Raw genomic sequence first — 22,908 nt, 5'->3', positions numbered from 1 at the left:
AACAAACTTTGTTTCTGTATTCTGTTTTTATGGTAGCCCTTATTTCATGGGTTTTTCCCTCTCTTATATTATCTTGGATTAATTGTAAGGGGCTGCCTACCAAAACTTTTTAAGTCAGAGGTCTGGGGTTCAAAATATATTTTCCTATAGAAGCAGAGCTTCAGAGTGGCTCAGTCAGTTAAGCTCCCAACTCTTGATTTCAGCTCAGGTCATGGTCTCAAGGTCCTGGGATTGAGCCTTTCATCAGGCTCTGCACTCAGTGGGGAGTCTGCTTGAGGATTCTCTCTCTCTGCCCCTCCCCTTGCTCACACACACATACAGTCTCTCTCTCTCTCTAAAATAAATGGTAAATCTTTTATTTATTTATTTTTTTTAAAGATTTTATTTATTTATGAGAGACAGAGAGAGAGAGAGGCAGAGAGAGAAGCAGGCTCCATGCAGGGAGCCAGATGTGGGACTCAATCCCTGGACTTCAGGATCATGCCCTGTGCTGAAGGCAGGGGCTCAACCACTGAGCCACCCAGGCGTCCCAATAAGTAAATCTCTCTTTTTTTTTTTTAAATACACACACACACACATACACACAAGATATACATAGTGTATGTATGTATACGTATGTCTGTGTATATATAGATGTATATATATGTTACCATTGGAAACAATATGGCTAGACTAAAACCTTTCAATGTAGGTTGAAAATATCTACTAAAACTTTCCAAAATTCCATGGTTGAGCACAGTGGTTAGGCTGAAGTTGTTGTCAGGGTTTTTTGGTCAGCCATTTCTTTCTCACACCTCTGCCTCCACCCCAGTGTCTCAGTTCTCTTTAGACAGGAAAATGCTACAGGCAGAAAGAAGTGTAGTGGTGTTGGGAGTGACCTCTCAGCCGCCTCCCACCTTTTGCTTTTTTGGTGATGGGTCAGTATCTATCTGTCCACTGAGAAGATAGAGCTAGGATGGGCTGTGAAGTCAAATGAACCAGCTAGTTTTTATGCACTAAGTTTATCTACCGAAGTTTCTGCATTTATTTTGGGAACATAAGAACTCCTGGTCTGACATTAATTAACTTGCAATGGGAAGAAGAGCTACTGAAGAGAAGAAAAAAAGAATTTGGCAGTCCATTGAACTGACTTAATTATAAAGCAGGCTTTCAAATGAATACTACACAAATCAGCAATATCCATTGGTGCTGTGTGCTTGTAGAATAAGCAGCTGGAAGGGATTTGGGTACCTGGGTGGCTCAGTTGGTTGAGTGTCCAACTCAAGCCTCAAGTTGGGCTCTGCAGTCACTGTGGAGTCTGCTTGTTTTTCTCCTTCCCCCTCCTCCCCTCCACCTGTTGGCGCATGGCCTCTCTCGCTCTCTCAAATAAATAAATAAAATCTTTGGGGAAAAAAAGAAGGGGTTTGGGTTTGCCTGAGAATGTGACGTTGGTGATAGGTGTGTGGGTGCCTGTTGCACGAACACTGAATGAGAAGAGCCATTAGATATTATTAGGAAGGAATGAGGAGAGGATGACAGAGACCAACATGATGAAAGTCCTGTGTCACTGGACTGAATTTTCCATTGGCAAAAGTTGTCTTACTTACTGCTCTGTAAACTCAACATAACACTGTCAGATTTGAGGATTGTCTGATACCAGGATAGTGTAAGCATGGAAAATCTACTTCTGTCTGAGTCGGCAGAGCTAATGTGTATGCTTTGGCTCTAAATATAGAGGTTGTGGCATTAGGCAGGCACGTGATGCAGGGGCAGCTCTGATAAAGAACTCAAGGGGGAATTAATCCTAATCATAATTGATCATAGTCCCAATGCCATTTTTTCCAGCTTTTTGCCCTTCAGTGTCCATGAGAAATCCTCAGTGATGCAGAAAAGTTGGGATTTTTCATTGTTTTAGTATGTATTTATTTTTAGAAAAGTCAAGATTTTTTTTAAAGATTTTATTTATTTTATTCATGATAGACACAGAGAGAGAGAGAGAGAGAGCGAGGCAGAGACACAGGCAGAGGGAGGAGCAGGCTCCATGCAGGGAGTCTGACGTGGGACTCGATCCTCGGACTCCAGGATCACGCCCTGGGCGGAAGGCAGGCGCTTAAACCGCTGAGCCACCTGGGCTTCCCAAAAGTCAAGATTTTTGAAACTGAAAAATCAAGACAGCAAGCCCCATTCTTTCTAAGGCTAACGATTAAATGGACTCCTATGGCAATGCCAGCCCGTGTAGTGAAACCCCCACATCTGAGCTGTTGAGCTAGGGTCTCCTGTGTTGATGGCTTCATGGAAATTAGTTAGTAAGCATTGATACAGCAGTGGTGCCACAGGAAGCCTTGGTTCACTGAATCTGGCAGCAAATTGATAGCTTGTAGCTCTACCAATGGTGCCACAAAGAACCTGGGATTCATGTATGTTTACAGCCTGTTTTCCTGCTCCTTTACCTGTGTTGGCAATGTCTCAGACTCTCTAAGCCACCCGCTCCCTGCTCTGCTGCTCCCAGGAATTATTGGCCTACAAACCGCAGCATAATTTACCCCAAATCCTACTTTTTCCTCAAGATCCATGTACTTGCTGGTTGGATAGGACCCAGCTCTTTCAGCCATTACAGTGACTGATCGCACTCCCATCTTGGTGGTATCACTTTGCCAGAATCACACCATGTCCCAGGCCGGTGTTATCTCAGCCCTAAAATGAAAGCCTGGGCTTCAGTGGCTCTCTTGCTGCTCCAGGCTCTACAGATATGTGCCTTACTGAGCTCAGAGGTTTACTCAGAGTTCTGAAAGCTGCTCCAGAGTTTCTCCTCCTTGTTACAGGTAGGAGGTGTCTGATACTGCAAAAAGCATTTGTGCCATTAGTGTGCTCCTAGCTTCACTGCACAACATGCTTCTGACTTGTTCTGAGTCCTGGCATCGTCCCCACCACTGTCCCCACCCCCTACCATTGTCCCCACCTCTATGCAGGGAAATATTGCCAAGCTGTATTTTCATTTGACCATGTGATCTTGGCATATTCACTGTTAGGAAGGTCTGCTTTGGTTGCCTTATAAGACTACAGTTTATACGTAGTAGTGGTCTCATCTTACTGTATATGCAGAGATTTTTCTTTTTAAAGATTTATTTATTTATCTTAGAAAACAGGGAAGGGGCAGAGGGAGAGGGAGGGAGAAGCAGACTCCCTGCTGAGCAAGGAGCCTGATGTGGGGCATGATCCCAGGACCCTGAGATTGTGACCTGAGTGGAAATCAAGAGCCAGCCACTTAACTGAGCTACACAGGCACCCCATACAGGGATCTTTGGTCAGTGGGAAGCTTGCCTCTATGACCTGCTGAGAAAGTCAAAATAGCTGTGCAATCAAAAATAATTTGTTGACTCAGTGATTGAAAAGGTGAGTTGCTATTATAAGAGACAGCATAGGGGCAGTACCATAGCCTTTCTTTCTTAAAAAAAAAAAAAAAGAAAAATTCTGTTAAAATTATTTAATATCTCAGACATGCAGAGAAGTATCAAGAATGACGTAACACATTTCCTCTGCATGTTGCTGTGAAATTTTTTTCTTTTTCTTCATATCTCTTTCACTCTCTACCAAAGTATGTAATTTATTTCATTTACTGTCTTGAACCCCACTAAAATGTGTCATAAGGGTAGAAAATTCTGACCTGTTTCCCTGCTACACCCCTATTTAGCCAGTGGCTGGCATTGTTCACAGTATTTGCGTATTGCCCAATATTGATTGATTTAATGAAGTTTCCCATTGCTTCTGCTCTTCATGAAGTAGAGTGCATTTTGGGGGCTTACTTTACAACTGCATACTCCCCCTCCCGCCCCATCAAACCTTCCTTTTCCCTACCTCCTCACGGGTAACTAGTATTGTGCATCCATTAATCAATATGTAGAATTGTCTTCAGGTATTGAGTTATTTATATAAATGGTAATATAAGCTTTCTGGTTTAACATGAACTCCATGCAGGACTGGGGTCAGGGCACAAACCCAGAAAAGTCCTGGTATGAGTGGTAAGCCGAGTTCCCCCAAACACTCTTTAAGGAAGACTTTGCATGTGCCTTGAATAAATGCTGAAACAAGCAGTGTGATTCATGTACCAGACAGCAATTAAGCTTTAACATCAAAGAATGAACCTGTCTCGGTTTTCTCAATTAAAGTTTAAGAACTAGATGCACTTAATGTGTCTGCCAGGAAATTGGCCATTTCTTTGCAGTTTTCTCCAGTAAGGGGGTCCTAACGGTCCAATCAAAAAAATCTCATTAACAAAGTTTAAATGGCTTGCTATTCTCAGTAAAACTTTTTTCCTTCCTTTAGTTGAGACGAGAGAAGATCGACCTTGAAAATACTTTGGAACAAGAACAAGAAGCACTAGTTAATCGTCTCTGGAAAAGGATGGACAAACTTGAAGCTGAGAAGCGGTTTGTTTAGTCTTCCTGTTCAGTGTGGGGCGCGTGCACTTCTGGGGTTTTTCTCTGGGTGTGGCTGATGAATAAGAAAGGGGTGTTTTAATTCCTTGGGTAATTTGCCAAACCAAAAAAAAAGTGGAAAGCTTTTGACCTCGTCTCATGTTGGTTACCTCTTTATAATTCTCTCTTAAAGTCCCAGTACAATTTCCTTTCATTTGGGGTGAAAGCTATGGGGAAATTAGTCAAGATGCTGTTGTTCACCTTTAAAATGTTCGGGAAAGATAACTGCAACTTAACTTTTTACCTTACTGAACTGGCTTCCCCAGTCTTCTCACGTGCTTAGATGTGTACTGTGTACAGTTAATATGACACATCTCTAAAATGTACTTCATTGAGAAGGCTGAGATTTTAATAGGAAAATCTGTTAACTTTAAAACTTACTGTAAATAGCTGTCCATAGTTAAGGTTAGGAATCGTACTAAATATATGTACATGGATGTGAAATGTCATTCAACAGCAAACATTTCTGGAACCTAATTTTTAAGTACTACATATATTGGGGATGATGAAGCAGGACTTGAAGAACGTAGGATTCTGTATGTAGGATGTGTGCGTGTGGGTGTAGAAAGGGAATTTTTAAAAACGTTCATTAATCTACTTCACTGGGATCTTTTGTTTGCTAACCAGAGTCCTTTTGCCATCAGTATTTGGTTTGGATGAACATCCGTAAGTTATTTTGAGTTCATCTCTAAATTTGCAAAATATAGTCATATCACAGGCTTTAAGAAAAGTGAAAATTAGAGCTTTATCTCTAGGGAAATATTCAAGCTGTATGTAGTTGAGTCGGGTATGTTTTGCATTATGTAGTGGTACTAATAAATTGAATTATGAAAAGTTATTTAATAAAGGCAGGGACCATTACAATATTTAACAACCAATTTTCTCAACAAAGGCAGGCTTGAAGGTAATTCACAACTTGCATTTGTGCAGACTTAAAGGTAAAGAGTTAAAAGCCAAACCAAACCAAGACCCTAGCGGCTTATAAAAAGAGACATAGAGGTCCATAGCCAGTTTGTCTTCCTTTGCAGAACACAGCTGGAGTTTTTATATGTGTAAGTATCAAAGTATTGTGGTAAATGATATGAAATAATCATTCAGTCGGTGAAAAGCTGTTGAATATTCACATTCCTTGTGCTCCAAACTAAAAATAATTGGCAGAGAAGTGGGACCACCGATTACTAACCCAGTGATTATGATTTTGTTTTGTCTTCTTTTTACCTGTGCTGTGGCCATAAGCATAGGGCCTTCAGCCTGGTTTGCCGTGCCTTCAGGATTGGTTTTTCAGGAGGGAATTTTAGAAGTGGAGTCTATATGGTGTCACCTTCCAAGGGGAGATCCTAGTACATAATTTGGAAGTTTTTGTTTTTTTTTTTAAGATTTTTATTTATTCATAGAGGCACAGAGAGACAGAGAGAGAGAGAGAGGGAGAGAGAGAGAGAGGCAGAGACACAGGCAGAGGGAGAAGCAGGCTCCATGCAGGGAGCCCGACGTGGGACTTGATCCCGGGCCTCCAGGATCACACCCCAGGCTGCAGGCGGCACTAAACCGCTGCGCCACAGGCGTTGCCCTAATTTGGAAGTTTGACCAGAAAATGTCAAGAGTGAAATTTCTTAAGTATCTGTTCCCGCAAACAACGTAGCGAGCATTTAGTCAGCAGATAATTCTGAGCGCCTACTGTATGCCAGGCATAGTAATCGGAAGCAAATATTGGAGACTTTTTCACTAATGCTTAATTACCAGTGGTCATTTAAAAGAAAAAGAAGAGGGTGGATCCTTGGGCTTTGCCCTCTGCCCTAGACCTGGATACCAGGAAAGGGAGACCAGAAGTACGTATAAAATAGGCAGAGTCTGAATTTGACAGCCCCATGAATTCCGGTGATTCACAGGAGCTTGCTATTAAAACAAACTCTCCTGCTAGTATGTGGTTTTGTCTTCTAAGGCAAACTGTGTTTCATTGTTGGAATTTTTCTTTCCACGGAAGAATCCTGCAGGAGAAGTTAGACCAGCCGGTCTCTGCTCCTCCGTCGCCTAGAGACATCTCCATGGAGATAGACTCTCCAGAAAACATGATGCGCCACATCAGGTTCTTAAAGAATGAAGTGGAGAGGCTGAAGAAGCAGCTGAGAGCCGCTCAGCTACAGCGTATGTAGCCTCTGGTTTCACTGGTCTTCTGTGTACAGAATTAATCTGTTTACCAAGCGCAGGGTTTACTAGTATTTACCATTGAACTTGCATAAATCAGATCCATACTGTACTTCATTACCAGTACATATGTATAGGCATCTTTCTATCATCCTGGAATCAATTATTTTTGAAAGTATTATATAGTAGGACAAGCAAATAGTTTAGAATACTTCTAGAAAAGCAGATAATTTCAGGAGGGTTCAGAATCGGGTACTATATTCTCCCTGTGTTTATCTCTAAGATTGTAGGAACAAATATGCTTTCAGGGAATTAAGGCAGAGAATAGAGTGTTTATCGTTCTTACTACTAAATTTTAGCATCAGCTGACCTTTGTTCATCACACTTGAAGAAGAAATGCTTTTAAAATGTATGCTTATTGTTTGGGTAAATGTCAAGATGTGGAGTTGGGAATCAAAGGAACTAGATTTCTAAACGCTTGATTAGGTCACTGTGCATTTACTTGGGTTTTTCCTGTTCTTGCTTCTAGGCTGCTCAGATGCATTTGAATAGATAGTGCAGGGGAAGTGGGGTTCTCCCTCTCACCCCTGACCCCCAACCACCCATTTTTCACAGTTACACGTTTTTTTAAAATCTATTCTCCCAGGTACACATATGTGTCTACGTAAACTTATTTTATACAAAAAGCAGCAGAATGAACACACTCCTCTGTATTTTTCTGTTTTTACTTTCTATATCTTGTCCGTTTTTCCTTACCAATAACATACAGAGAGCTGTCTGATTCCCTTTTTAAAAGCTGCTTAGTATTAGGTTGTATGGATACCTCTTACCCACAGTTTCACTTTCAACAGTGTCAGTTACCTGTGGTCACCTGCAGTGGGAGACTGGTGATCCTCCTGACCTACCGTCAGAGGGTCAGTAGTGATGATATGTCACCAACGACTGTGCCGTTCCCCTCACTTCATCTCCTTACATAGGCATTTTATCATGTCACCTCATCACAAGGAGGGTGAGTACAGCACAGTAAGATGTTTTGAGAATGTTGGGGAGGAATAATTTCCCTTGCCCTTCAAGGACCTTCTGGCCAGACTAAGAAACAAATTGACATGAGACAGATTAACAGGAGAAAACCAAATTTAATAGCATATGTACAGAGAATCCACACAGACGTGGAAATTGCAAGAACAGCCAGGCACCAGAAAGTTTATATGAGCAAGGGAAAAAGGTAGGGGTCTGAGGATACAAAAGGAGATGGACCTTAGCGGGAAGGTGAGAAGAGATGTTTGAAAAACAAAGCTTGTCCTCTTACGTAGATAAGTTTTCTAGATAAAGAGGAATCTCTGTCATAGGTCTCTTCCTGATATGGGCAGGCAGTTGAAGGGGAGGTAAAGAGCTCTTTCTGAATCTGCTGGGTGTGGAAAGCTTTTACCTCAAAATACTGTTCATGCCAAAGTGGCTCATCTTGGAGTGGCCTACCCTGGGCCCCTGCAAGGGAGACAGGGACCACTTAATAGAACTTTATTACACTATATTGTTATAATTGTTCTCTTTTAATATTACTTTGTTAACCACTTACTGTGCCTAATTTAGAAATTAAACTGAATCATAGGGTGTATATTTAGGAAAAAACCAGTATATACAGGGTTTGGGGTCATCCTCAGTGTCAGGCATCCACCAAGGATCTTAGAACGTATCGCCCGTCAGTGCTGTATACCAGAATTTATTTAACTAGTCCCATACCAGTGGACCGACCCGTTTTGGTTGTGATGCAACCACAATAAACCACAATAAACATCTTTGTCCTCACATTTGACACCTGAGGAAGAACATCTTCAGGATAAACTCCAGAAGTGGATTTGTTGAGTCAAGTGACTGTGCATTTAAAATTTCAATGATTTTTACCTTTATGTTTTCCTCTCTAAAGTATATTGCAAGTTCTAGTCCAGTAGTACATCTGGGATGGTGACTCAAGATCATCCTGGGAACCTGAACCTATAAGAAATAGTGTTAGTTTCCTGTTGTTGCAGTAACAAATGACCACACAGTCACTAAGTGACCACTTAGTCACTTAAAGTAACACAAGTGTATTAAAGTACAGTTCTGGAGGTCTGAGGTCCACAATAGGTCTCCTTGGGCTAACATCAAGGTGTCAGCACGGCTGGTTTCTTGTAGAAGGCTCTAAGAGAGGCTCTGTTTCCTGGTTTTGTCCAGCTTTTAGAGGCTGCCTACCCATTTTGGCTCATAGTCCCTTCCCTGCTTTGGCAGCATTCCTGCCTGCATCAATGTGCGCATCGTTCCACTCTGACCCCCTGCTTCCTTCCTACAAGACCCTGTGATTATATTTGCAAGTCACATAATCCAAGGTAAATTCCCATTCCATGGTCCTTAACTACTTCACATCTGGAAAGTCCTTTGGCCACGTAAGGAAACTTCATCACAGGCCTCAGAGATTAGGATGTGGACATCTTCGGGGGCCTGTTGTTCTCTCAAACCTGAAACAGGATTCTGGGCTTACTCTGGGAGTAATGGTTCTCCATTTTTTTTTTTTTTTTTTTTAAATACAAGGGCTTCTGATGTGTACCTCAGGTTGAGGGCCGTCACATACATGTTATGAAAACAAATCAGTGAGTTCTCAAATACTAGATAATGTTAGGATATTTTTTGAGTTTTTGGTGTGCCGGACAGATAGGTCTTTAAGTGCCTTTCAGAGCTGTCTAAGTGCCTTTCAGAGCTGTCGGTTCACGTATTACTTTGTATACTTTTCTTGTGCCTTAGATACAGTTGTTAGAAGAAATGGAGGGAAAATTTTTTATTCTAGTTACTCTTGTCCTGTGGCACTGTTTGGTCTTGGGAGAGACTGCAGATGTGAACAGAAGCATCCATAAGTGCCATTTTGTGAGGGCAGAGAAGGCTGACTGGCAGAAGGGACATGTGGTGCCCAGCTGGCTCACTACAGGTCTGCACTGGTTTAGAGGATGAGTTAGTGACTTTGCTTCCTCCTCCCGAGTCAGGTAGCCTGCCCCCCAGGCTGTTGTTGGGTGCTTGGCTCCTCACTCTCCAGGTCTGTCTGAATCAGCACTCGAACCTGTTTCCCAATAGTTCCCACCTTGGGTTAAATGTAAGAATCACTCGGGGACTTTCCAGTATACTGATGAAAAGGCCTCATCCTCAGGATTCTGGTTTGGGCTGGGTTCTGGGCATCAGCATTTTCTAACCGTATGCTTAAAAGAATGCAAAATCATTCAGATCATATGAGACCCACCTGTTTGGAGTCTGTCCAGAAGTCCCCCTCTGTCGATGTGGTTTTTGACTGAGATGGCTGGGGGAAGCATCAGCTGTGGCCCTAAGTCTTAGAGAGCTCTGTGTAAGAGAGGGTGATAGAGTGACCCTTTCTTACATCATAAGTCACAGTCACATCAGGTGACTGATGAGAGTAAATCCAGTCTTGAAATCAAGTGTGGGGATGTGCCAGCAGAGGGCACCCAAGGAATACCGCGGTGTCAGCCATCTGTGGCTGGTCTGTCACACCCAGAGGTGTTGGCCTGGTGCCTTCTCTGTCCTCTAGCTTCTGGGTTAATTGTCCAGATGCCAGGCAAGTCCTCCAGTCATCACTCCTGCTGACTGATGTTCTTGTGTATAGATTATTGTTTAAGGAGTCCCCTGCTGATTTCCCCAGATGCTAAAGGATTGCATCTCAAAGACAGTGTTTTCTCTTAAATGATTGTTCTGGAAGCCTCATGAATCCTCAATTCTCTGAAGCTTTCCTATTTATAGAAAAGAAAGGCAGCTTGCTCCAACAGCCGCCCCTCTTGTTCTAGAAACAATAATACTCCAAGGGGCCAATCTAGTGCTTCCTGTTGAGCTAGTGAAAAATTCTGCAGGTTTGCATATTTGGGGTGAAATAATTTAAATCGCTTATATTAAAAGTGTACTTTGTAAATATTTTCCCAGCATGCCTTCAATTAAAGAGATTTTTGCATCTGGATTAGACAGCAGGGTTTCTGGTTCTATTAAAACAACTGAAGGATTTAGTGTTTAGTGCACATAATAGTGTTTAATAACTTAGTGTTTTTGGTATTTTTATTTGAATTTCTAAAATAAGGATGTTCAAGAAGCTTTTATATATTCTATAATGATGCTGTCTGGGAAATCATTGAATATTTATCATCAGAAATCATTATTTGCTAAAACATCAGACCTTCATAAAAAGGTCTTAAAACAAACTAATTGGATGGATTAGGAGTTGGAATAAGGTCACTTTGTGGGAAAGAATGGGTCAGTGTGGAATTCCACTCCTTCCTTCATTCTTAAATTTGGAGTGGGCTAATAATATGGAGCAGTAACCTGTAGGACTCCCCCTTAGATATGATCATGACCACTCACACTTTGTAGCTGTTTTTCAGAAAAGAGAAGTACATGGAGATTTTACTTTTTCCAAGTTCATTGGCTGAGAGAGCAGAAAAAGGAAGGAAGCAAGAAGATGGGCAGATACTGAATTTTATATTAGTATTATTTTGGTGACAACATATTCTGTCAGAAGTAAACCAGCAAAGGGGTCGGAGAGGGCCATGTTTTATTGTTCATTGGAGTGGTGCCAGAAGGTACCCCGCAATCCTGCACAGAGTAACATCAGAAAGGCAGAGATTGTGAAAGCTCTAGGGAACTCAGTGCAAGGAGATCCTAGAGCCTCATGAAATTGTCAGTCCCACATTTCAGATTCCTGAAGAGAGAATCTGATGGGCTCAGCCAGCTCCAGTGTTGAGCTCTGAGGCTGTTCGGCTCTGGCCTAGGAAACCAGTAATTGTAGCAGAAGCCTCGTTATATGGGGCAGCCCCTGAAGAACAGTATTTGTCATCAGCAAGACTCCATCCCTGGAGCCCAGCTGCATAGGGGTCTTCACCTGCCATCTTGACTCAGGGAGGCTGTGCGCGAGGCAGAAATAGAGTCTTATAGACACACCAAAAGTTAGACTTGACCTATGCATCTGAAGTTGTTTACTGTGTCAGTTTTTATTTTCATAAACAGATTCTAACTTTCCAACTGTGTTGTAGTGCACCGGTGCACAGGTATGACAGCCCCCTTTGTGCCTAGAGCTGAGGGCAGCAGGATTGGTCCCTCCTTGAGGGACACCTCGGGCCGAATCATTCACCGCAGCTGGGCTCCCACCTCTCTGCTCTAGCAGCGTAGAGAGCTCTGGTGGCTGCTAAGTCCTGACTTTGCTATGGCTCCACCATTCATTTCCTCCTCCACATATGGCACTTCAGAAGGCACGTCAGTGGGAGTGAAGATAGCTAACCTCGCAAAGCTGCTTTCTGTATTTTTTTTTCTAAATGCAAATTGTTGGTAAACTTTGGTACATGGGGTAAACTTTAAATCCAGATCTCCTCATGCGTGGGAGAACGACCACATTCTTTGTAGCATAGGAGCCAGACTGCTGTCTTCTTAGTTCACATTGGAGTATGATTGCATGAAACATGGTTTAATGGAGGATTCTGGCCTTTCAGATTCTGAGAAAATGGCACAGTATCTGGAGGAGGAGCGTCACATGCGGGAGGAGAACCTGCGGCTGCAGAGGAAGCTGCAGAGAGAGATGGAGAGAAGGGAAGCACTCTGTCGACAGCTGTCCGAGAGCGAGTCCAGCCTGGAAATGGATGATGAAAGGTGTGTGCATGTCTTATGAGCCTTGTGAGAAAACCAAATCAGACCAGGCTCCAAGAGTTCTCCTCTCACATCTGGCTCGATGTGGAAGGAGATGGCTCCTACATTTGCTTGTGGTGATGACAACCACCACCACATCAGAGTAGATACTGAGCATGGGGAATACAGAAGATTGACCATTTTCTATAAACACAAAAGACCAAGAATAAATTGCCTTTCTAAAATTACTTGGTCAAGAGAGAAATGGAGGGTTATGTATAGAGAGACAGAGTTTGCAGAGTTGTTGAGTTTCTCTTGTCCTGCACTGTGTCTGTTCAAAGTATGGGAGCATCTTAAGTCCTAGATGTGGATGAGCAAGCTCCATGTGGGTCTGGGTTGGAAGGATCATCAGGAGACAGGTGGAGGGTGCTGAAAGGCAGAGGTCTTATCTTAACAACTTGGAAACTGCTGAGCCTTATTGCAGCTACTTTAAAAAAATAAAACCAGTGCAGTGCCTTTAACTGCTGAAGTGTCTATGACTAACCCTCTCATTATCCCACCGAGAAATGGGCTGAAATGAGAGTCATCTGTGGTTAATAAGTAGAGGCAATGGCCCCAGCATTTCTCTCTTATCCAGTTGTCCAGAATCCACCCATTCCCACACCACCACCCCCCGCGACACCCCCGCTTGGGAGTGAGGTGATTGTCAGGATAAGCAACAGCAACAAATCCAACTTAAAAAAATTGCAATCAACAGAGAAACCCAGCATTTGGGAAATTGGGCTTTCTTTGAACCAGATCATTTCTGCAAGGAAATTCTGTGTTCTGGATCAGGGTTGCCCTGGCCTTATGTGTTGGTATCTTAGTGTGAGGGGTCAGACCGAGCTCCCTTGGGCATCTCCTCCAACAGGATTGGGCAGTCAGTGTCGGAGACCAGGATCTCCTAATGATCACGATGAATCATGTTGACTGTCAACACCAGAGCACTTCATAATCACTTCCTTTCTCTTTCCGTGACTGGATAGATCCAGAGGGTTATTAACAAAGCTTTTGATCAATTTCCTGTGTTCAGTGGTATTATCATTTTAAGAAAAATCTGAGGTTTTCTATAACGGAGGTCTATATTTTTATAATAAAAAAACTTACAATGGCTTATCATATTTAAAATGTCTGTGTATATGCTTCCTCATTTGAAAAGAATAAATATTTTTTCTCAGAAGTTTATATCATAAACTTTTTTTTAGCCTTGAATTTCACTGATTTCTTTCCAACAGTGTTCCCCTCTCACTAAAAATCCTTGTCCTCTGAAAGCCATTTGACTAAAACCATCAGCTAGAATACTAAACTATTTTATAAACTATCTTAAGACATAGAGCAGATCTTGTATTAACACCACATGGTGCCCTGTACCTGATTTTGAGTGCAGCACACTCTGAGGGGCAGCATCTTTCCACCGTGGTGAAAATACTGAAGCTACTTTAGGCTTCCAGATATTTTTTTTTTTTCCAGAACTGGTATTTACTCCAGATGTTTGCCTTATCTTTTCATAGGTCACATTATCCCAGCTAGAATACAGTGGCTCAATAAAGACTCCTCTCCCTGTTATAAATGATGATGTCACATTGGGGAGAAAGAAAATAGTTGGAAACTTAAGGTGTCTACAGGTGTGTTTATTCCTTAAAGACCAAGAGGCAGTTTTGCTGCCTGGTGGATGTAGGTTACAATAAATGCAACTTGGTGCCACCTTGGCAGGCTGCCCTCAAAGGCGGGCAGAGTTAGGAATGGGGCTCTAGTTGAGAGATGCACGTCAGATTTGGGAGCCCAGTTTTCTTTGAGTCAAATGAACTAGTGTGGAAATGGCCGTGTTAACGTTCTTGTCGTGAACTGATTGGCAGTCAGGGCTGAGATCTTCCCCGGGATAAAGAGGCCTGCACATGTGGCCAAAGGTTAGCTTGTTGGGAAGTCTCTCAAGCAGAAATTTCTCCTTGTCAGCATTCTGTGCTTGTTCACATAGTGAAGGCTGACATTCCTGATGATCAGGCCTGAGTATTCTCAGGTCCAATGTGACTTCCACATCTGGGATGAAGTCCGAGCTGGCATGGTGTGGCCAGGTGGACCACAGTAGGTGCACGGTGCTATGTCTTTGCTACATTCTAGTATGTGGCTGTTTATTAAGCAAGGCTTACCTTGTAAATGATTGATACCCACTTCACAGGAATACCATTACCTTTAAGCTTTAAATATTCAATTCACAGGAATACCTGTTAACTTTAAGCATTAATTTGATGACATACATCTTGCAGGGCTTGCTTGAGTTTGAGTTTCAAGTAACAATTTAAGTGTAGCCATCAAAACATGGATGTGCCAATAATCCTTGGGACAGTGGAGGTAGATTTCTACATAGCTTTTATTATCTGATGAAGAAAAGCCCAGTCCTCTCTGTTGAATGGCACAGCTGTTAGTAGGCCTCCACCTGGAGCTACAGTGTTCCATATTTCCCTACCCTGTACCCCTAGGGAGAGGGGTGTTTACTAAGCAGTGGAGCTTTGTGACACCTGAGTCTGCTTTATGCATGTCTCTTAGCTATAGCATCACTCTCTCAATACCCAGTTTGACCTCAAGATAGGAACCCCAAACCTTGTCTCTTAGGAGTTCTCTTAAGAACTACTGAAATGCATGCAATTCACAGGGCGCCTGGGTGGCTCAGTCAGTTAAGCATTTGTCTTCAGTTGGTGATTTCAAGGGATTGAACCCTGCATGGGCTCCCTTCTCAGTGGGGAGTCTGCTTCTACAACTCTGCCCCTCCTCCTGCTCATGCTTGTGAACACCCTCTCTCTTGCTCTTGCTCTCAAATTTATAAAATCTTAAAAAAAAAAAAATAATGCATGCAGTTCTGATACTTTCCCCCCCTCTCCTTTAGGTATTTTAACGAGATGTCTGCACAAGGATTAAGACCTCGCACTGTGTCCAGCCCGATCCCTTACACACCTTCGCCAAGTTCAAGCAGGCCTATATCACCCGGTGAGTACACATTCTCAGCTACTTCTGTGGATGATTTCTGGTATGTTTCATAGGCATCCCCAAATATGCTCCCCTCTAGCATATAAAAATCTTGTAAACAGAGGGAGAACAGTCATGTGTTTTTCAGAAACATGAAAAACAAATCACTATCAAGACAGAGTTTTAGCCTGAAATTTTTAAGCATAAATGTTACAGTGCCAGCTGGTGTTTTTTCATTTTTTTGTTGTTGTTGAAAAGGAATTTTAATCCAAAAATCCTTTTTTAAAAGACTGTCTTTGATTTTTAAGTGCCAGTGGATTGACAGAGCCTTGCATAGATGTCTAAGATGGAGCATAGCACACCTCCTGGGGCTTCTATTATTTTATTTTACATACATTATATCTCATTTCTACTCTCAGAATAATTAATATAGGCATCATTTTCCCATGTTAAAATTGAAGCAGTGATTTAAAAGTACAGTGGCTGTTGGTCACAGGTCCAGGAGGTGGCAAGGCGGGGAAGGTCTTGCTTCCCAAAGCCTTTGTCCTTTGGAGCACTAAACTGCCTCCTGAGATTACTGGTGGCTGGGGAGCTGACTGGTGAGCCGACTGGTGGGTGAGCTGACTGATGGTGAGCTGGTCAGCCAGCCGGTGAGCTGGTCAGCCAGCTGGTAAGCTGGACTAGTGAGCAGACTGGAGAGCTGCCTGGTGAATAGGACTGGTGAGCTGACCGGGTAGCCGACTGGTGGTTGAGCCAACTGGTCAGTGAACTGACTAGTGAGCCAACTGGTGAGCTGACCCGTGTAGTGTGACTGGGCCCCAACAGGCAGGCCCTGCATGAAGAAACTGGCCTTGCTTTTGGCTTTGCTTCTGCATCTGGCTTTGCTCCTCAAAAGCCTTTCCCTCAAAGGCGTGCTTGTCTTCATCTGACCCCAAAAACCAGCCCCCCAGGCCTCCCTCCCGGTCTCTGGCTCAGAACCAGCACAGCGTGGGGCTCTCAGGCCAGGAGGGCAAGTCAATGATCCAGCAAGGATGAAAGAGGAAGCAGGGGGCCAGGGACCTGCCAGGGGAGTGGAGGGAGGGAAGAAAAGGTAGGCAGCCAAGGGATCGCATCTTGTGACTAAAGGGACAAGTCTGAGTTTCTTGTGCTTGCTGGTAAACAGATTTTAAACAGAGCTGGGGAGAAAGTATGTGTGTGGGGGAGTGGAGTTTCACAGCAGAATAAAGTGAGCGCCTGCTTTTAGAAGGATGGCGGCAGGAAGAGGCTTTGTGGGTTTGGAAAGTAAAACAGCTGTGTGTTAGGGGTTCTATGACTTTGTATGTTGTGACAATTGTGACAATGGACAACAGGGAATGCCCTTCAGGTGGACCTTCAGGTGGATGAGGGGAAAGGCCGCAGTAATGCACATTCCGCACATGCTGAGGTTAGATCCTTCCCAGTGCTCTGCTGCTGGGACCTTCCTTTCTTTCTTTTATTTTCAAGAGGAGAAATCAAAAGAACATCCGGCACAAAGCATAGCAACTTTTGTCCAGTTCAGGCAGGGTAAAGAGGAGTTGTTCACAAACCAAAGGGCTTCGTGTCATGGAGCAGTGCATGACCATCTCCCCTTGTTCTTTCCCAGAGGATGTTCTGGAATCTGTTTCTCCTGTTCTCTGGTGGCCTTTAAATCTCTCCAAAAGCTCCCTCTTTCTTGCTGCCTCTCCATTTTCCCCAAACAGCACTTCAGTTTCATTACCACGATAAAGTCCTTCTTTGCCTTCTAACTTATTGACATAAAAGGAAGGCATGCTTCAGGAAGGAGCAATATGGAAGATAGTTTTTATAGTTGATGGTGATGCTGATTCATATTTAGTATAATTTAGCCTTCTGTTTGATTTATTTAAACCTAAAGAAATCCTTAGAGGCATGTATTTTCCAATACATTAAGTGTAATGTTGTGGACTTTGAATAAAGCAAAAGCAAAAATCAGACCTTAGTTGGGAATATCAACTTATGTTGTAATAGATACTCAATCAGAAGATCTTATTCTGTGTACGTAATTTTGACTTTCACTGCACCTATCCCTGTATGGGGGACTTTCCTGTAGAGATGAGCCATTTGCTTTTCCCTTGGACTAAGTAATAAGTAACACCTAGATTTTTTTTTTTTTCTTTCAGCCAGCCTAAGTGAGAAGAACCTTTGTGTCTTATTTTAAAGTTGTGTAATATCATTAAAGTAGATTTTATCTCATATTTGGCCAGAGAATTACTCCTTATCTAGTCCCTTGCAGTTCTATACATAGTATATCAGCAAAACCTGAATTTTCAAGTTTGCCTTTCAATTTAGTTTTTATTGGAAGAAGTTGTGGTTCTTGGTATTAAGAATATCTAATCACTTTCTTAGTGGAATTATGTTGTGTGTGTGTGTGTGTGTAGCTTTTATTTCCATTTTAAGCATGGTGAGTGCTTATTTGTTCCCTTACCATTTCTGATTAACATTGACAGTCTTGTATTTCATCAAGTTGTTGAAATACTTCCTCTTTCAGTTTGAAAGTTCTATTTCCTAGAACTTTTGAAGGATCCTTTTCTTAATAATGTATCGACATGGGGCACCTGCGTGGCTGGGTGGTTGAACGTCTGCCTTTGGCTCAGGTTGTGATCACGGGATCCTGGGGGATCTTTAAAAAAATCTTAAAAAAAAATGTATTGACTTACATATGCAGATCATATTTGGGGAGAATATTACTTATCAGCAATAAGGTTGCTGATTTCAGGTTGTCCGTTATTTTAGGCAGCCTAACAACAAGACACTCCCAATTAGCATATTTTGATGTGCCTAAATCATAGATGGGGTATAACAAAGTTTGAAAAAGTGTCTACACCCCACTACCCCACTAGCAACAAGCATACCCACTGCCCAGATCTGGGTGTTTTGTTTTTCTTTTCTTTTCTTTTCTTTTTTTTTTTTTTTTAAGATTTTATTTATTTATTCAATGAGAGACACAGAGAGAGGCAGAGACATAGGCAAAGGGAGAAACAGGCTCCCTGGGGGGACCCTGATGCAGAACTCAATCCCCAGACCCTGAGATCACTATCTGAGCCAAAGGCAGATGGTCAACCGCTACACCACCCAGGTGTCCCCAGATCTGGGTTTTTAATTCCATTCTCCAGTGAAAAGAGCTGTGAACTCCTTGGAGAAATGGATGTTGGAGGGTTTGGAGCAGGGAACCTACAGGACGAACCCAGAAAATCTAGTAATGCTGCAAAGGAAGGAGGTGCTCAAAAAACAGCAAGATGAAGGTATGTGAAAGAGACACAGGAGCCCACCAAAAATGCTCCCAAAAGCCAAAGCTGAAACAATCTGAGCAGCGAAAGAAAAAAAGTGTTAGGTTATAACCCAAACATAAAATAAATATCCATGAATTTATACTAGTATAAATAAATGACTGAGTAAAAAACAAGGGAGGAGAAACCGATCTCTCCTATGAAAGAATTCCAAATAATTTATGTAGCTGCTCTGCTCTCAAGGAAGTGGAAATAACTCTTTACTCTTTAAATGTGGGAGGACATAGTGTCTTCCTTTCAAAGAATGTGTGGAAAAGGGGGGAAAAAAAAGAGTAACGTTACAGTGGAGAAACTTGATGAACGTGGCCTCAGCCAGGCCATCAGGGTCCGCGTTGACAGTGGTGAGCTGTATCTTACCCTACATACAACGAAAATGGCACTTCACATCTGTAGACTTCTCCCAAAAAACCCATAACCCTAGTCTAACCACGTGGAAAACATCAGACAGACCCCAGTTCAGGGATAGTCTGTCTGCAGAATATCTGATCAATACACCCCCAATGGGACAAGCTCTTCAAAAACAACGAAAATTGAGGAACTGCCGCAGCCAAGAGGCACCTCAGGAGACCTGACAGTTAAATACTAAACTGGTATCCTATATGGGATCCTGGAACAAAAAAGAGACATTAGGTAAAACTTCAGGAAATCCAGACAAGTTGGAACATGAGTTAATAATAATGTGTCAGTATCAGTTTATTAGTTGTGACAAATGTGTTATACTAGCATAAGATGTTAATAATAGGGGATTCTGAGTGTGGCCATCCTGGAACTCTCTGTATTACTTTTGCCACTTTTCTGTAAACCTTAAAGTATTCTAAAATTAAAAGTTTATTTTTAAAGAAAGCCACAGAAGTAGAGATCTCACCAAGTCATAGTAGATAAAGGGAGCAGAGAAAAGCCCTCCTGTCTGATCCTGATGCAGCTGCGATATTTAGAAGTCAAATACAGGAGGAAAACCTAGCGAACAAGATTGGGAAATGGCTCTCAGGGGAGTGGAAGGAAAATTGGAATATGATCTCATACAAAGCCTTTCACCAAGAAGAGGGTGGTCAGCTTTGTCACACGGCCTCCAGGGTCAAGTACAGTGAAGAGTGGAGAATGGTTGTTGCAGCTGGCAGCATGGAAACACCGCTGACTTTGCAAGAGCAGTCTTGATGGAGTGATGGGGACGGAAACAGATAAGGGAGATTTCAAGAGGAAATTGTGTCTATATTTGACTTTTTTGCGAAGACAGTGGTCTTACGTGTAACTTATATAATTATCATAAAATCATAATTTAAAATAATCTTAAAAGGAAGCAAAGGTATCTGCCTTTAGTTTGGTTCTACATTTTTTTTTTTTCATTAGCAAAAAGATACTAAAGAAAATTTGGGGACAGTCAGAAGGGGATAGGCAGAAATAAAGTCATCCTGAATCTTTCTATCCAGAAGTGGTGTTAAAATGTTAGTGTTTTCAGGGGCACCTTGGTGGCTGAATGGTTGAGCTTCTTTGGCTCAGGTCATGATCCCAGGGTCCTGTGATTGAGTCCTGTATCAGACTCCACAGGGAGCCTACTTCTCCCTCTGCCTATGTCTCTGCCTCTCTCTGTGTCTCTCATGAATAAAATCTTAATAATAAAAAAAAAAAGGTTACTGTTTTCTGAGGTCTCCCCCACCCCAGTGTTCTTTTAGATAGTTGGGTTCATACAGATGATACACATTTGTACTTACTTCATTTTGCCTTGAGCTTGTGGATGGTGAAATAAGTCTCATTTTTATTGTAGTTAATACATTAACTATATGAGAGCAAGAGAAATTTATTGTAGCAATAGCTTTGAAAAGCCATAGTATTTGATTTATTAATAGACTGGTGTTTGGGGTTTGGCATTTTCAACCTAGGTATTTTTGGTTTCTCATCCTGTATTGTATTTGTGCTCCAGAAGGTCTGGTGCATGATGATAACTTAAGGGAAAACAAAAAGCACTAAGACAGAGTCTGTGGCCTCTTAAGAGCTCATCATCAACAACAAGGCTGGGGGAGGTGTAGGAGAGAAATACAAGAAGCAAAACTCTTTACAAGAAACTTTTTTAAAATTTATTCCTGAGAGACACAGAGAGAGGCAGAGACACAGGGAGAAGCAGGCTTCATGCAGGGAGCCCAATGTGGGACTCGATCCTGGGACTCAGGATCACACCCTGGGCCAAAGGGAGGCACCCAACTGCTGAGCCACCCAGGCGTCCCATCTTTATAAGAAACTTTACAAGGCCAAGCATAATGAATTTTATGCAGAAGGTGAAGTAGCTAAACTGTTGGACATCCACTCCTTGGAGGGTTTTATGCTGTACGATTTCATTTATAGGACTCTCTCAAAGTGACAACATTACAGTGAGAGAATAGATCAGTCATTGCTGGGGCATAGGATGAGTGGAAAGGTGTGATTAGTGAAAGGACTGACACAAGGGAGTTTCTTTGTGGTGACAGACCAGTTGTGATGACTGTTAACTTGAGTCTATACATGTGATAAAATGACTTTGAGCTGTATACACATGTGGACACAGGAAGAGTGCAGTGCAGTAAACCCTGAGGAAGTCCAATGCAAGTCTGGGTCTTCGTCACTAGGAGGCGACCTGTGTCAGTTTCTGGGGTTGACACTGCTGTGCTTATGGAAAAGCTTGTTGGTGGAGGCTGCCTGCAGCGTCCAGTAGAACTCTGTCATGTGTTTGCAGCTTCATGTGAGTGGTAAACGGTTTCAGAATAAAAGGTTATAATTGTAAAAAATTGAAATAGTTTTAAGAAGAGATTCGAAAAAGAGAGAGCTATGCATAGAGCACTTTTGAGATTGGCCTTAAAGGAACTTCATGAGCTGAAGCTTAATGAGGCCATCGGTGGCCAGGCACTCTCCCAGCACTTTGTGACAGTTACTCATTTCATCCCCACAGCAACCTTGTGAGGCCACTACAGTAATCTCATTTTACAGTTGACGGATCTGAAGTCCCCTGTCACTCAGTGCCAAGTGGCAGAACTAGAGTTGGAGCTAATGTGGCATTCAGCTCTAGGGGCTCGTCTGTCTGCCTTCAAAGGCTAGTCGAGGGCCCTCATGGCCAGGGAAGAAGGTAGAGAGAAGCCCAGGACATGCTGGGAACTGAGCAGTGGAGGTCAGAGTGAGAGTGATAAGGTCACTGTGGTTTGTACACTGGCCGCCCTGGGGCCCTGCTTCCATAGGTTCTGATTTCATCTGGTTTGGGCCTGAGTGAGGGCTTTGATACTCTGTTGAGAATTGCTGACCCACAACATTAAGAGATAGGTTGGAGCCAAGGACAGAGGCCTTTATAAGAGTCTTTGGATAAGGATCCACTTTCATAGCCTTTCTCTTAAATTTCATCACTTTCATAAGAAACAGAATTAGGGTTGTATTCCTCAGAACTATTTAAATAAAACCTCTTCTTTCCTCCTCCAGCTGAACGAAGTCCTTGTGGTAAAAATAAACATGGCCACTTAGTTTCCAAAGACTTTACTCCAGACCTCCATTTTGTAAATGTGAACCCCAGATCCACAATTGGAATGGAAACGTGCCAAATAGAAAGCATTAATTGACAGTCAAATCAAGAACTAAAATAAACCCTTGACTTTTGATGTTGAGGACACAAATTCTGGGACAAGACAACTAAAGGTAGGCTTGGAGGCTGCAAGTCTCAGCCATGGAAGCCAAAAGAAAATAACAGCTTCTTATTTTTATTGTATTCAGAAAAGAGTTCAAGTGGAGTTCATATTGCTTGGCATCTAATAGCTGATCTTAGATTCAAAGTGGTTGAAAATTGCACTCATTTCAGCAGAACATACACTAAAATTGGAATAATACCAAGATTAGCATGGCCCCTGCACAAAGATGACATGCAAATTCATGAAGCATTCCATATTTTTTTAACCAAAGCAAATTTGACAAAAGAAAACAAAGCTGGTGGTACCAAATTCTAGACTCAAGTTACAAAGATGTAGCAATCAAAACAATATGGTACTGGCACAGAAATAGACTCATTGATCAATGGAACAGATGAGAAAACCTAGAAGTAAATCCACAATGGTCAATTAATCTTCAACAAAGCAGGAAAGAATATCCAATGGGAAAAAGACAGTCTCTTCAACAGATGGTGCTGGGAAAACAGGACAGCAACATGAAAAAGAATGCAACTAGACCACTTTCTTACACTGTACACAAAAATAAATTCAAAATGGATTAAAGACCTAAAAGTGAAACCTGATACCATAAAAATTGTAGATGAGAGCATAGATAGTATCTCTGACATAGGCCATAGCAACTTCTTTCTAGATAGATGTCCTGAGGCAAGGGAAACGAAAGCAAAAATAAACTTTTGG

General features: G+C 42.3%; 1 protein-coding gene and 1 non-coding gene across 2 annotated transcripts in view; both read left to right on the top strand.

Moving 5' to 3' along the window:
• Positions 1-22,908, top strand: part of CCDC6 (coiled-coil domain containing 6) — a 107,091-nt gene that overhangs the window by 78,418 nt on the left and 5,765 nt on the right. The window contains exons 4-7 of the mRNA XM_026013579.2: positions 4,303-4,406; positions 6,436-6,596; positions 12,101-12,257; positions 15,154-15,254. Coding sequence (XP_025869364.2) covers positions 4,303-4,406; positions 6,436-6,596; positions 12,101-12,257; positions 15,154-15,254 — 523 coding nt within the window. The remainder of the gene's footprint in view (positions 1-4,302; positions 4,407-6,435; positions 6,597-12,100; positions 12,258-15,153; positions 15,255-22,908) is intronic.
• LOC112931091 (U6 spliceosomal RNA) lies at positions 22,352-22,455 on the top strand. The gene has a single exon (XR_003237265.1). It is a non-coding gene; the product is annotated as a U6 spliceosomal RNA (small nuclear RNA).

This window comes from Vulpes vulpes, chromosome 4, assembly GCF_048418805.1.
Source record: "Vulpes vulpes isolate BD-2025 chromosome 4, VulVul3, whole genome shotgun sequence".
Lineage (NCBI taxonomy): Eukaryota > Metazoa > Chordata > Mammalia > Carnivora > Canidae > Vulpes > Vulpes vulpes.
Note: the sequence above shows the minus strand (reverse complement) of the source record. Positions and strands in the feature narration are given on the sequence as shown.